This window comes from Oncorhynchus clarkii, chromosome 28 (genome assembly GCF_045791955.1).
Source record: "Oncorhynchus clarkii lewisi isolate Uvic-CL-2024 chromosome 28, UVic_Ocla_1.0, whole genome shotgun sequence".
NCBI classification, from domain to species: domain Eukaryota; kingdom Metazoa; phylum Chordata; class Actinopteri; order Salmoniformes; family Salmonidae; genus Oncorhynchus; species Oncorhynchus clarkii.
The window spans coordinates 7,125,694-7,141,540 of NC_092174.1; the positions used below are offsets into that span (position 1 = coordinate 7,125,694).

Here is a 15,847-nt window from a genome sequence, read left to right on the forward strand (position 1 = left end):
CGCCATCGCGAGCATTTTGATTTTGTCCACCCACACCAGACGCGATCAGGACACGCTGGTTGAAATATCAAAGTAATATTAGTTTGGGGACAGGTCGAAAAGCATTAAACATTTATAGCAATTTAGCTAGCTAGCTTGCTGTTGCTAGCTAATTTGTCCTAGCATATGAACATTGGGTTGTTATTTTACCAGAAATGGTCCTGTACTCCGACAATTAATCCACAGATAAAAGGGTAAACCGAGTTTGTTTCTAAACGCAGCAAAAAAAGAAACGTCCTCTCACTATTAACTGCATTTATTTTCAGCAAACTTAATATGTGTAAATATTTGTATGAACATAACAAGATTCAACAACTGAGACATAAGCTGAACAAGTTCCACAGATGTGACTAACAGAAATGGAATAATGTGTCCTTGAACAAAGGGGGGGGGGGGTCAAAATCAAAAGTAACAGTCAGTATCTGGTGTGGCCACCAGCTGCATTAAGTACTGCAGTGCATCTCCTCCTCATGGACTGCACCAGATTTGCCAGTTATTTCTCTGAGATGTTACCCCACTCTTCCACCAAGGCAGCTGCAAGTTCCAGGACATTTCTGGGGGGAATGGCCCTAGCCCTCACCCTCCGATCCAACAGGTCCCAGACGTACTCAATGGGATTGAGATCCGGGCTCTTCGCTGGCCATGGCAGAACACTGACATTCCTCTCTTGCAGGAAATCACGCACAGAACGAGCAGTATGGCTGGTGGCATTGTCATGCTAGAGGGTCATGTCAGGATGAGCCTGCAGGAAGGGTACCACATGAGGGAGGAGGATGTCTGCCCTGTTACTCACAGCATTGAGATTGTCTGAAATGACAACCAGCTCAGTCCGATGATGCTGTGACACATCGCCCCAGACCATGACGGACCCTCCACCATGACGGACCCTCCACGCTCCAGAGTGCAGGCCTCAGTGTAACGCTCATTCCTTCAACGATAAATGCGAATCCAACCATCACCCCTGGTGAGACAAAACCGCGACTCGTCAGTGAAGAGCACTTTTTGCCAGTCCTGTCTGGTCCAGCGACGGTGGGTTTGTGCCCATTGTTGCCGGTGATGTCTGGTGAGAACCTGCCTTACAACAGGCCTAAAAGCCTTCAGTCCAGCCTCTCTCAGCCTACAGTCTGAGCACTGATGGAGGGATTGCACGTTCCTGGTGTAACTCGGGCAGTTGTTGTTGCCATCCTGTACCTGTCCCGCAGGTGTGATGTTCGGATGTACCGATCCTGTGTTGTTACACATTGTCTGCCACTGCGAGGACGATCAGCTGTCCATCCTGTCTCCCTGTAGTGCTGTCTTAGGCGTCTCACTGGCCACATCTGCAGTCCTTATGCCTCCTGGCAGCATGCCTAAGGCAAAATCACACAGAGCACATTGAGCAGGGACCCTGGGCATATTTCTTTTGGTGTTTTTCAGAGTCAGTAGAAAGGCCTCTTTTTTGTCCTAAGTTTTAACTGTGAACTTAATTGCCTTCTGTCTGTAAGCTGTTAGTGTCTTAACGACCGTTCCACAGGTGCATGTTCATTAATTGTTTATGGTTCACTGAAGAAGCATGGGAAACAGTGTTTAAACCCTTTACAATGAAGATTTGTGAAGTTATTTGGATTTTTATGAATTATCTTTGAAGGACAGTATCCTGAAAAGGGGTTGTTTCTTTTTTTGCTGCGTTTAGTAATCTCTCCTCCTTCAGGCTTCTTCTTCTTTGGACTTTATATGATGGTTGGCAACCAACTTTAAGGTGCATTACAACCACCAACTGGGCTGGAGTGTGGACTTCAGTTCATCTTTCAATCACCCAGGTGGATATATGCTCCTAAAAACCAATGAGGAGATTGGAGAGGTGGGACTCGTATCGCGCCAAGAGTCACAAATATAACTAAGTTCTATTTTAGCACCTGACTACGCAGACACTTATTGACTTGCACGAGCAGTGTTGGTGCAATGATTTAATAGCATGTATTTTGCAAAGCTAGCTGTGTGGTCAGCATGTAAGAGTTTTTAGGAACATAAAAAGCCATACTTTATTGGATGTGGAGTCTCGACAAGTAGAATTAGACTGAGATTACCAAATCACGGACCTTACTGTAATTGGTCCTGCTCACTTAGGAGTTAGGAATTTAGTAATTGTATAAGATTGTTGATTGTTTGATGAAAATATGTCTGAATCGTCCAGAAGCGTTGAAATAAAAATATTAAGAGAAAATGTGTTGTCTTGCCATCAAGTCAACTATTACAAGGCAACTATTACAATGGAAATCATGTGATTTCATGTAAATATTGCTAAGTTAAAGATACAGGCTTACTGTTGGATGTTTTCAACGGCGAAATTATTTGATGAGGAAATAGTGGTGTATGGTTCCTAATCTTGCAGACCGTCTAATACCAGACTTTTGGACACTGTCCGTGGCAGCCTTGCTGCTAGACACTAGCCATGGATCCATCTGAGCGTGGCAATATAATTTTATAACCACATTGAGCATCCACAGGCACTCTCTGACATCATAACAATCCTATTAAAAAGAGTGTAATGATCCAATGAAAATCCTTCTATTCTTTGTTTACAGTGGCTTGCAGTTCACCTATGATCTATTTTAGAGGACAAAGGAATGTCCAGGGCAATACTTTACTTTAAGCATCCATGTATAATGCTTTATAACTTGTTGTAAGGGTGTATGAGCCTTTACAATGCCTCTATAAAGTAGACTGGTCATTAGAACCATTGATTTCAGTACAGTTAAATATACACAGTGATATGATCGATTCCTATTTTGTAAACGTGAAATATTTTACAAGCTAAAAGTATACGATGCTTCTTTGAGGATCCTAACTAAGAATAGAGGGCACTTGGACACATTACTGTTGAATTTATTATGGATAAATGAATAAACAATATCCCATTTGAAATAGAATTGTAACTAAGTAAACTTATACTCTGTTTTATAAGTGATTAACAATATGAGTTCATAAGAAGGGATTGTGTGACACGGACAAGGAGTAATAAAAAGTTAATGAACACCATTCCAACTAGGAATAAAACTAATGGGTTGTGGACTGTGAAAACAGATAAGGTCGTTAGTCTATGGTTGACCCTACAGAAACTTAGCTCTGGGGTTTTTAGATAAGGCAGTGAGTGCATTCCTAGGCTTTCTGTTAATTAAAACTGTCAGTTCAGTGGTGATCGATAATGTTGAGGGGTCAAAAGTTATCTGGGAGTGTGTTAGTAAGTTAGAATGAACTATTCACCTTACTTTGTCCCGGTCGAGAGGAGGGGATTCTGTTAAAGCAATGAAATGACGTCATGATCTGTATATAAACTGCTGCACGTGATTAAGTGGGAGCGCGCTCCGAGAATAAATTCTATGACCTATTATTGAAAGACTGGTCTGCGTCTATTTTATGCAAACAAGAAATCTTCCAAATTCTCATAAAATAGATTAAGGGCTTTCAATTGATGAAAACACATAGGCATAATTAAATTACAGTAACAGTTACATTTAGTTACATTTTCAGAATTGAACGAGTTGAAATGGAATTGACTCTGACCCTTGTAGACTCAATAATGTAACCATGTCAGGCAGGATAGGCCCTTAACGCTCTCAAAGCATACAGACAGTTAAAAAAATTACGGTAACCAATCTGCTTCGTTTTATTGTGGAACATAACAGCTCCAAGCTACCTAAAAGAGACAAAGTCAATTCCCAATGTGTTTATTCCACAGGTCTCCAAGCTACTGAATGAAGAAAGAGCAGTCTAATGTATCGCTAAGGGACAGGACTTTATGAGCTGTTATGCCATGTAATATTCTCGGACTACCGCTAAGGAATGCATGTGTGAAATGTATGGTACCATGATGGGAGATGCAGCATGTGTTTTTCAGCTTTGAGATGTTTAAACCGAACCTTCCCTGTTGTTGCTGAATTATGGGTGTCATGAGAAGTCTACCTGTACTTTGGTACAAGCTGCCCTATCATTCCAAGTGTGTGTGACAAGTAGCCTAGTGCAGAGACAGGGACCGTATAGTGTTTTGGTAATCTGGTCTTCAATAGGGTACAAAACTTTATTTTAGCGTCAAACTGCAGTGGAAGGTATGCGCTGTCTGCAATACAGATTGAGATTGAGAAAAACACATTTTTTGCTTGTGTTGGGAGTATTTGGAAGCCTTTATTTGATTATTTTTCATTTGAGGGATTACTGTAAAAGTTAAGTGCCCAACATGTTGCTGGGCACAGAGCCTGAAGGTTGTCATAAAGTAACTTATGAACAGTGAAATGTCTCTGTTAGAGCGAGTTTTCATCACCACACAGCTGACTATCAATTATAGTGCTGCTTCCTTTTTTTTTTTTACACATAAGTGTGCTCACCACTATATTTACACTCACTCTTCTCTATCTCACTCACTCTGCACTAATGCTTGGGGTGGGGTCGGTGCACCGATGTTGTAAAATAAAGTATATATATTTTTCAAATGTCTGGTAACACTACATTAAGTTACTCTTACCCCTGTGTAGTAATGCTGATATTACAGTAACACTGATCTTACATGGTACTTTAGTTACATTTGAAATTAGGAACCATCCCCTATTACTCTTACAACAACCGCTCAACTCTATTACTATGTAACTACTTTGGTACCATCTAACAACATGTTACAAATTGTTTCTTGTGCAATTACAGTGTTAATGCACAGGTGTAAGGGCAACTTAATGTCAAGTGTCCCATAAAACGGTTATTTTTCTACTGTCTTCATCGTGAGCGCCTAACATAACTACCTCTCACTCTTATGATGATTTATGTTGATCTCCAGTTATAGACCCAGTTGAGCTCATACAAAACAGAGCTGAGGGGTTTCAGTGGACATTAGAAACCGTGTCATTACACCTATACATTTCCAGAATCCCTTCGTAAAAAGTATATTATCTGTAGACATGGCAGTTGAGGAAAAACACAAGGTTTCGTGATCCTTGTGAAGTAAATATCGGGAGCATGTGTCAGACGACTTAAGAATGTATGATAGCCTACATTCTTAATGCTTACAAACGTCAAAAAAGCTTGGTAAAGTGCTCAAGATGTGCACAATCCATACACCCTAGTTCATCTATTGGCGTTCTTGTGGCATGGTATTCATCCCAAGTCTTGGTACTACATACAGTGAACAGCTACTTCCACAGAGCAGAGAAATCTGTTGACTTTAATTGGATGTTGAAAGAGCCATAGCCAGCCAGTTAGACACAGGAGAGCAGGTTACTTGAACTACCCAGAAAAGCACTCTCTCATTGGTAAAGGCAAGACTGGCATCAGTGTCTGGTTTGTAAAGGTCTGGTTCCAAGGGGCTCCTCCAGATGAGCTGTCTTTTGGACAGGTGGCCTGAGTCCTGAGCGCACCGAGACCTCTGGGTTACTTCTCTGCTTGTATATGTCACAGTGAGGATGGAAAGCTACTACATGTATTCGGATTTGAACTTCTGCAGTTGCGTCTGATGTTGTTTGGATAAAACGAGCAATCAAAAGATGAACAACATTGTTGTGAAGAGGTCAAATCAACTAAATATTTTGGAGGAGCGCAGGAGAAACGGTGTGGACTGTTTGGTAACAGATAGACAGCATACAGACTCACAACCATGCCAACAGGCAATAGAAGACAACCCTGTTGTTAAGTATAGGAGGTATGGGTAAGCACAATTTAAATTTTTTGGGTGATATACATCGCAATTTACAAAGGGCAATATAAAAAAAACCTGTACCTAGGTTTCCGTCCAATTATGCACATTTTCCTACCAGTGGTGGGTTTCCACTAAATGTAGTGCCCATAAAATGTACTTTTTCGCTTAAGTTTTCATGTACCGAATAAAAATATAAAGTTCACCATATTTCCTGTGCATGTTCAACTCTAACGAAAGTTCTGTCACAAAAACTGTTCGAGTTAAATGGCAAATGGCCAAGACTGGTCTTGGCACGTGCACTCTAGCCAACAGCTCGCGGATACAGATACTGATGAGAATATTATGGATAAGAGCGAGAATATTTATATTTGTCAAATGGTAGTCAAGTATCGACCGTCCTGTCACCAGAATAAGACCCTAAATATTTATTGTAAAGGAGCATCAAGCTCCATCACCATAATTGATTTAATCTGTAGCCTAATAAACTGCACGGTTTCCTGAGTCGTAGTGGAACACACACCACATCATCGAGTGACTCCAAGTTTACTTCTTGTTATTATATCAATATGTGCGCATAAATTCCACCACCATTTCTCACATGAACTAATTTTACAGACACAAAAAGATCCCATCATGTCGAACAAACAAATTCTCTGTCAGCATTTCTAAAATTGTACCGACATCTCCTGTTTCCATCACAGCTGTCGTGATTTGTTATATACCATATGACTATACTCTCATAAAAACTGTGGATGGAAACGTGATAATTGATCAGATGTATTTTTGCACAGCTTAAATATCTCCAGTGCAGCCCCATATTTGCATTTATATGTTTTTTTTCACACAAAAAAACAACACTTTATATTTTATGAAATATATTGAACATTGTCTGTAATGCTGCAAAAATGTTGTCATATGGAAAATAAATTGTAAGTGTTGTGTATGTTAGACATTACTTATTCAAATTGCAAGGAGATGACGGATATGATCATGATCAAAAAGAATGTTCAAAATAATTGGGTATGTGCAAACTTTAGATTGCTTACACAGCCCAACAGTGACATCTATGGATTCCCACCAAAAATACATTTACATAACCTTTACATTTTAGTAATTTAGCAGACACTTTTATCCAGAGCGACTTACAGTTAGTGCATGAATCTTAAGAGACAACTAAGAGACAACTACATATCACATTCGTAGAAAGTACATTTTTTAATTCAGCAAAGTTAGTGCTATGATTTTTGGTCCTAGTCTATTCCTGAAATATCAGGTATAGCAACCCTATCCTTGTAATAAACCAGGAAATGATGACAACTCCTCTCCCATCAGAAAATTAAGCATAGTTCTATCATATTTCACCTTACACACAGGTCTTGTCTGGGCGGGGTCAAAGTTTGCCACAAGCGCCAGGCGCTTCAGGACATGGCGAGGCCTCTTAAGCAGTGGCTGTACAAACACAAGGAAAACCCCTACCCCACCAAGACAGAGAAGGTCCTGCTCGCCCTGGGGTCCCACATGACTTTAGTACAGGTGAGCGGAGGCAAACCACACACCCCTCAAAGCAAGGTATGGGTTTGGTCACATGGATACTACCATGGACGAAAAAAGCAGAAGCTAGTCAGACATTTTGTTAGCTGACAAGTTGAAGTTCTGAAATTCATCAAATTAATGTTCCTTTTTTCATTTTTTTTATGCTTATGTTGCAGGTCTCAAACTGGTTTGCCAATGCCCGGCGGAGGTTGAAGAACACAGTGAGTCAGCCAGACTTAAGTTGGGCTCTACGGATCAAACTCTACAATAAATACATCCAGGGCAACGCTGAGAGAATGAGTGTCAGCAGTGAAGACACCAACTCTGAGGGTAAGAGAGACTGAGGGTAGGCTAAGCAGGGTTATAGCTGGGGATGTAACCTCAAACATTCTAAGTGTTTGTTTTAACACTCCCCAAGTGTCTATAGTGTCCCATACCACACAGAGTTAATGTTACACTTTTTTCATTTCTGTAACTCTGAAAAAGTAGAAAATGAACACCAGCCATTCAACAAAAAATTCACTCTACAATAACACTGAAGGGTGTGAATTTATGCAGTGGTGGAAAAAGTACTAAGTTGTCATACTTGAGTAAAAGTAAAGATACCTTAATAGAAAATGACTCAAGTAAAAGTAAAACTCACCCAGTAAAATACTAATTGAGTAAAAGTCTAAAAGTATTTGGTTTTAAAAATTCTTAAGTATCAAAAGTAAATGGAATTGCTAAAATGTACTTAAGTATCAAAAGTAAAAGTATAAACTATTTCAAATTCCTTATATTAAGCAAACCAGACAGCACAATGTTCTTTATTTTATTGATGGATAGCCAGGGTCACACTCACTCAGACATATTTTACAAACAAAGAATTTGTGTTTAGTGAGTCTGCCAGATCAGATGCAGTAGGGATGACCAGGGACATTCTCTTGATAAGTGTGTGAATTTAACAATTTTCCTTTCAAAATGTAACGAGTACTTTTGAGTGTCAGGGAAAATATTTGGAGTAAAAAGTACAATATTTTATTTCAGAATGGAGTGAAGTAAAAGTAAAAGTTGCCAGAAATATAAATAGTAAAGTAAAGTACAGATACCCCCAAAAATACGTAAGTAGTACTTTAAAGTATTTTTACTTAGGTACTTTACACCACTGAATTTATGTTATGCGAAATGAACTCTCTGTGTATTTTTTTTACTAATAGAGTTGCTGACCTTTTAACACTGCAGTTGAAACTTAAAAATGTATGTTTGAGATGTTCAGCCTCTTTTGGAGACCAAAGGCAGTTGATGGAGGACCAACATTATTATTATATATTTTTTTTTGTTTGTTGCAGATGATGAGTGTCACTTACAAACTCCAGCTAGCCAACCAGAGCTCTCCAGGCCCTCACTTAAGAGTGTCATCAAACAGGAGAACAGGACTGATCCTGCCTTCAGTGACGACAATGTCGCTCCACCCCCCAAGTACAAGAGCAGCTTGCTGAACCGGTACATTAACGACACCCTACGACACGTGATGGCAACCCCTGATGACGTCACAAAGTCCCACCTGAGAAACCACTCAGGGTCGTTCAGCTCCAACGAGTGTGACGACGAACTCGTATCGCCTTCTTCCTCTGAGGCAGAGACAAACTCTCTCTACCATATGGGTAAGGGATTTCTTATTCTTTGGAGACACTTTACTTGAAATGCTGAACAAAGTCTACAGAACGCTGCCATATGCAGGATATAAGAGATGTCATATGCAGACATACTAGCTAACGTACTGTAGCTTTACAACGACTGGACTCGGTTGTGGATCAGTGACATGGCACTAGCTTACTTCAAGGGTTAATGGTAGAATATGCAGAAATAGCTCCACCATTTCCTGGTTGCTAAAATTCGAATAGTTTGGCTAATTTTAGTTTACGTGACAAAACAAGCAGTCATTATGTAGAGAATCATTGTATCGTCTAAACCAGGGATGGGCAACATCAGTTAATTTTGTACAATTCTGCACAATTTGCCATGGAGTTTAGAGAACATTTAGCTATTTTACAGCAAGTTTGCTGCATTTCTACACATTTTGCTATGGGGCGGAGAGAAGATTTAGCAATTTTATAACAAATTTTATGCAATTTTGCACATTTTGAGGCGGAGGCATAGCCATGGGAAGATATTGTGCATAGGAGGGTGCTCTGAGGAGTAGCCTAAGCATAGGAAAAGATTTGGTAACAGTATCACTGCAGCCTAGAGTAAATGGAATTACATTTGCCAAAAATATAGAATTACTCCTGCCTACTGTGTACAGAAATAAAATTATTCAAAATACTTCACCAGAGAGCATGACTTCATTAGCTTATTTTAAAGCTTTATTGTTTCAAACCTCAAGCGTGTAGGCCTATGCCTAGAGGACCTCAATTTGGGCAGCGCGAGTGGCAATAGGTCTAGCTGATTATTGAGATGCGGCTGTCAGTGAAACACAATGCATCTAAAATATGTGAAGATAATGTGTCTTCAGTATAATTGGAAATGTTGAGACAAGAAGAAGGGGAGGGGTGTGTGTGGCAAAGATATAGGCAAGTGTCTCTCCAGAATGGCTCAGCTGTCTCCTGACAGTTCTTGCACAATATTGTTTTTTGCTAATTGTTTTCCCTTTGAATGTTTATTTTCATAAATTCCCCATCACACGTCACCAGTAGTAAATTTATCGTTAATCCCCGTAATTTGTTAGATTAATTTCTGTTAATGCATGGATTAAACCTCTCTAGGATAGTGGGACAGTCGCATCTCACTTGACCAAAAGCCAGGGAAAATGCAGAGCGCCAGATTCAAATAAAATTATATAAAAATCGAACTTTCATTAAATCACACATGTAAGATACTAAATTAAAGCTACACTCGTTGTGAATCCAGCCAACATGTCAGATTTTTAAAAGGCTTTTCGGCGAAAGCATAAGATGCTACTATCTGATGACAGCACAACAGTAAACAAAGAGAGTAGCATATTTCAACCCTGCAGGTGCTACACAAAACGCAGAAATAAAATAGAAATCATGCCTTACCTTTGACGAGCTTCTTTTGTTGGCACTCCAATATGTCCCATAAACATCACAAATGGTCCTTTTGTTTGATTAATTCCATCCATATATATCCACAATGTCCATTTATTTGGCGCTTTTGATCCAGAAAAAAACAGCTTCCAATTTGCACAAAGTCACTACAAAATATCTCAAAAGTTACCTGTAAACTTTGCCAAAACATTTAAAAATACTTTTGTAATACAACTTTAGGTATTTTTAAAAGTTAATAATCGATCAAATTGAAGACGGGTCTATCTGTTTTCAATAGAGGACGAGAGGAAACTAACGCTACTTTTCAAGTCTTGCCCAACTCTCAACAGCGTTACCCTTTTCCAAGATGGCCGTATTTCTTCATTGCACAAAGGAATAACCTCAACCAAATTCCAAAGACTGGTGACATCCAGTGGAAGCAGTAGGAACTGCAAACAATTGCCTAAGAAATATCGTTTCCCCATGCGAACCCAATGAACAGACAGTGACCTCAAAAATAAATAATTCTGAATGGTTAGTCCTCAGGGTTTTGCCTGCTACATAAGTTATGTTATACTCACAGACATGATTTAAACAGTTTTAGAAAGTTCAGTGTTTTCTATCCAAATCTACTAATAATTTGCATATCTTATATTCTTGGCATGAGTAGCAGGAAGTTGTAATTGGGCACGCTATTTATCCAAAAGTGAAAATGCTGCCCCCTATCCTAAAGAGGTTTTATTTAGGCCTACAGTCATTTACTGTGAAGTTGGAGTGAAAGCGTCACAACCTGCTACACTTCTGAGAAACAAGTTTTGTTTTATTTCATTCCATGATTTACGAGTTTTGTCAATGTTTTCATTGCATTTTGTTTGAAGCGCTCCATGTGAGCAATGAGCACATATCTGTTTTTTCTATCCTCTTAATGTTGTTCTAGCGTGCGAGCATTAGCACACATAGGCTAACTGGATGTCTGATTTCTGATTGTCTTAACTCACCACCGCTAAAAAGCTGAGCTTCTCAGTAATTTTTTAAATAAAGTTAGTTTAAAAAAAATGCATCCATTGTGAACAATATTTCCTCACAGTATTTGAAAAATCTTTCCAACACTCTCCCCCTCAATAATCACCAGGCTTCGCTTTGAAAGACCAAAACGTCATGCTCTGAGTATCCCATATATCCAGTGGAAACCTCATAAATTAGCCTACCTGAACACGTTTCCTTTTGCGCAAAAACAGCTGTGTCTGTCCAGAGCTCACTGGTGTGGAAACTCTTAGGGTCCAGAATAGGCTAGTTGATATAAAGTTTGCAAGCTTAGGGCTGGACCTTCATATGCAGTCATTGGGCTGGATCCAGTAAGACAGATAGAAAGGTGACAGACAGGCGGAGTATAGAGAGATAAAAGTACCTGCATTTTCATCCGGATATTTTACGTTTTTATTTGTCAGATTTATGTATTTTTACTTAGTTAACAATAGAAGTTATAGGCCTACTGCTACATTGGCCTAGGCTGTCTCATTTATTTAGCTGCCAATGGCTCATGGTGAACCAATGTGTCCATATTGCAGAGGTTGGTGCTCTCGCATTGGTGGCATTTTAACTTTTAGATGTTTATCATTTTTATTCCGATTTGTATTATTAACCAAGTGAAAATTATTTTGAGAAACAAAAAGCACAGATATAGCATACATAGAACAGATCTACCGCTTCATAGACTTGCTTTCAATGAGAATGACATATCTATAACTCACATTTCTACGTAAATATGGTTTTGTCGCCCAAAAAGTTATATTGCAGCTTTTAAGATTTGCCGCTTTAGGTTTGCAGAACTTCTGTTCATTCAGTTGGTCTTATCGGTCAATGTTGAAAGCTTTGACAAGACACAACTAGGTTAGAGGGAGATATGTTTGACACTTGGGTGCACTTCAGGACCTGAAGTTAGGAGCACTGCCCTAAATCAGGTTGACAACTCTAAACTCCAGAAAGGTCCTGGAACCAAAGCAACAGCTAATAAGAACTTGTGCTGACATCTAAATACATTGCTTATAAAATCCTTGATCTTGTTTAGCCAAAGACAAAGTAGTAGACTACTTCATTGGTCCAATGATTTCCATGATCCATATTCTAGTGTGTTGTTTCCTTGCCATGGTGGAAAATAGCAGATCTCAGGGTCAATTACAGAATGTCTGAGATTTTATTGTCCCCAAGGTGAGACATGAGGACCTTTGCCAAAGTTTCTGGTACAAATGGCGTTTCAATGTGGATTTTTGCTTAGACCCTGTTACTAAAGCACCACAGACTTGCTTCTGGAAGTTCAAATAATTATATCCACACTCAAAGTTGCAAGTACAGTTTCTCAAATTGGTTTATAAAAACATTACAGTATATATCACATACATTTCTTACCTCATTAGCCTATGTCACAAAATACCTATTTTTAGGGTAGGCTACCAACAGAACATTGGTAGAACTGAACATTACATTCAGATATCAAGAAACATTTCAGATTTCTATACAGGCACACAGCAGATTTTTTTGGTGTGTCCCTGGAGTATTTAGAGGGTGCTTAGAGCTTCTCTGGAATGGGAGTGGAGAGCAGTGCTGAACCTTGATGCAGTCTCGAAAGAACTCAGAACGTTAACGCTTTTTTACACTGCACTGGGGAGGGGTAAAAGAGTCACTACGCCTATCTGGGACATGCTAATTAGTGTTGTTTCTTGGATGTCCAATATAACGACAGGTCATCAAACACTAAATCTGCCTGCCAAGTGAAAGTCTTCAGAAAGCGTCTACACACTGGGGATCTTGACGTTGAAATATGCTGTTAAACTATAACAAGTGGTCTTTCCCTTCAAGGAGCCAGAGACTAATACATCTTACTGGATTCATGTTTTATATGGAGTGAGGACACTGCACACTTTTTTTTTTACCTAGTTTGTTGCAAAATGAAAACATTCATGGTGAGACAGAAGTTCCTCGTTTTCTGATACCCTAGATGAACAGTTATACTTCTTGGTAGCTTGGTTTCAATCTCTCTCAATTAGCAACTGATTTCGATCTGTAGTGCCAATCCAGCTCTGACTAACTTTTGAGGGCAAGTGAAAACTCTCTGCCCTGCATCCCCTTGAAGTCCAGGGTTGTGCAACACTACTTTATGAGTTCATGACTTCTATGATCAGAATGGTAACGTTATTTTCAGAGTAAGCCAAGGAATTGAATATTTGTTGTAGTTGATGTCCCAGGTCAGACTTGGTCTGAGAGATGCTAACATGATTTTTAAGGTCTTGTACAAAACACTATTTCAGTCAAATGAATGGATAATTCTTGTAAAACATGAATGACGCAGAGACAAACACAGCAGAGTACAATTTCCCCATAATGATTTACATGTGCATTTTTATTTAGTAATAGGTTTCCAGAAAGTACTGTTGTTGTTTTTTAAAACATAAATGTCAGAACCACCAAAAAAGAGTAGAGACATTCAGTAGCAAAATGTGAGCGGCGTCAAATGATTTATTGTCTGCCTATAATTGCTCTTGGCCTGGGCCTTGTTATAGAAATAGGAGTCTGAGATGTTTCAGACAGCGAATATTGAAAGCGGCATTTTGTATGCTCGCAATTGGCCTCTAATTTTCCTGCTCATAGCTCCCTGAAGAGAAATATATTTTGGTCCGTCTGACTTGTCTCAACAAAACAGATAGCCCTACTGCTGTGTTCACATGAAAAACGTGTGAGCAAACATGCAAACCAACACACTATTTCTTACTCATTTATAAACCGAATCATAAAAAATGATGATAACACCCAAACTATAAACAAAGTGAATTTTGTAGATTGATAAACCAACATTTGAGCTCAAATCAATATGTTTAGTGGAACCAAAGACACCCAGAAGGTGAGACACTGCCACTAAAGATCCATAGAGGGAGTATTACAGTACATGTCGCTCATTCACACAATACTCCTATACACATTTCTATGATGTATGATGATCTGCAGTCCTCAGCCAAACATAAAGGGAGAGGGCAGAGGGTGGATTGAAAAACAGTGAAATAACTTTATGGATGCAAACAAGCTCTGGAGACCTGGAAACAGAGTGTCTGCGTTCATGACACTGCACAGATATTGTATTTTTCCATCTGAAAAGGCACAGGAGAAACATAATTGCATTTGTTTTGGCCGGAGTGCTTATGAGCAGCCAGACTGGAATACTTCAGTGAGTTAAGGCCCTCTGGCGCAGTTAAAGTGCACATGTGCACACACACAAACACACACACACACACACACACACACACACACACACACACATACACACATGCAAATACTGTAATGCACACAGAAACTGAAAAATATGAATAGAGAACACAATGCCAAAAAACACTCATACATAGTACCAGTCAAAAGTTTGGACACACCTACTCATTGGTTACTACATCATTCCATATGTGTTATTTCATAGTTATGATGTCTTCACTATTATTCTATTATATGTGTGCAAACTTTTGACTGGTACTGTATGTAAATAAATATTTGCGAAGTATAGGTTCCAGAAAACTCCACACTTTATCATTAATTGGCCTTTCCTGTACGATAAATGTAAGTCTGGCTTTTTTCTATCCATGTTTTCAGACACAGTGAACTATGCATCAACTAGATGTGACAGGTAAGAGTATGTTTGTTTGTTTGTTTATGGACCCCTTCTATCCAGTGTACCATTCTTTATAGCGAGTATAAGCGCTCTAGATGCATAAGAAAGAAGACATATTCACTTCACAGTCCAGCATAAAGATTTAGTATTATTCATAAACATGTAATAATGCAACCTTTCGTTGTGGCACACCCACATTGGGATGAGCAAATAATGGCAGTCTAGGCAGATGCATTTCTATGGCTGTTGTCTGTTAGTAGGAAGTCTCCCTGTTGTGAATGATGATTTCATCTTGGGTAGTGTGCATTAATGATACGGTCTAGGCTCTAAATCTCTAAATCTCTCCTTTATGTCATTCGCAGTGAGGGGAAGAGTGAGAGAGGCCAGAGGAGGGAGGAGGCAGAGTGGAGAGAGATCCACGCTGCCATTGCTCTGACTAACTTGGCCCAGGGGCAGTGCTGCGCCACAGGGACTACCACCACCAGCTGCATCATCCAAAAGTCCTCCCACATCTCAGAAATAAAGACTGTCAAAGTGTCCGTGCCAAACAATGTCTAGACCACTCCGAGGTGAAGTTTCTCTTGATCTAGCCTTCCCCTCCGCCAATCATAACCTTAACCATTAGTGGGGAAAACTCAAAACTGACCCAAGATCAGCATCTAGGGACAACTTTACCCTTCATCATCTGGACCAGGGCCGCTCTGGTCCCTTGAATTACATATAATTTATATAAGAAGTGTTTACACCCTCATGTTAAATGGTAGTAGGGAAAAAATATATAAAATACTAAGATGGAATCGATTTAACACTTAACACCAATGTAGAGTGAAGGCAATAATAACCAGTGTTGGCCAGAGTTACATAAACTCTGAAAATGTTAAAAGTGCACTAAAACTTCACCTAATTTCAGTTTGTGACAAAACAAGCAATTATAGTGTAGAG

General features: G+C 39.4%; 1 protein-coding gene across 1 annotated transcript; it reads left to right on the forward strand.

Annotated features, from left to right (window-relative positions):
- Positions 1-5,546: 5,546 nt before the first annotated feature.
- On the forward strand, positions 5,547-15,463 carry LOC139387544 (homeobox protein Mohawk-like). The gene is made up of 6 exons (XM_071133848.1): positions 5,547-5,707; positions 7,072-7,231; positions 7,408-7,561; positions 8,560-8,874; positions 14,887-14,920; positions 15,268-15,463. Exons 1-6 carry the CDS (start codon positions 5,547-5,549, stop codon positions 15,461-15,463), a joined length of 1,020 nt encoding a protein of 339 aa, XP_070989949.1.
- The last annotated feature ends 384 nt before the right edge of the window (positions 15,464-15,847 follow it).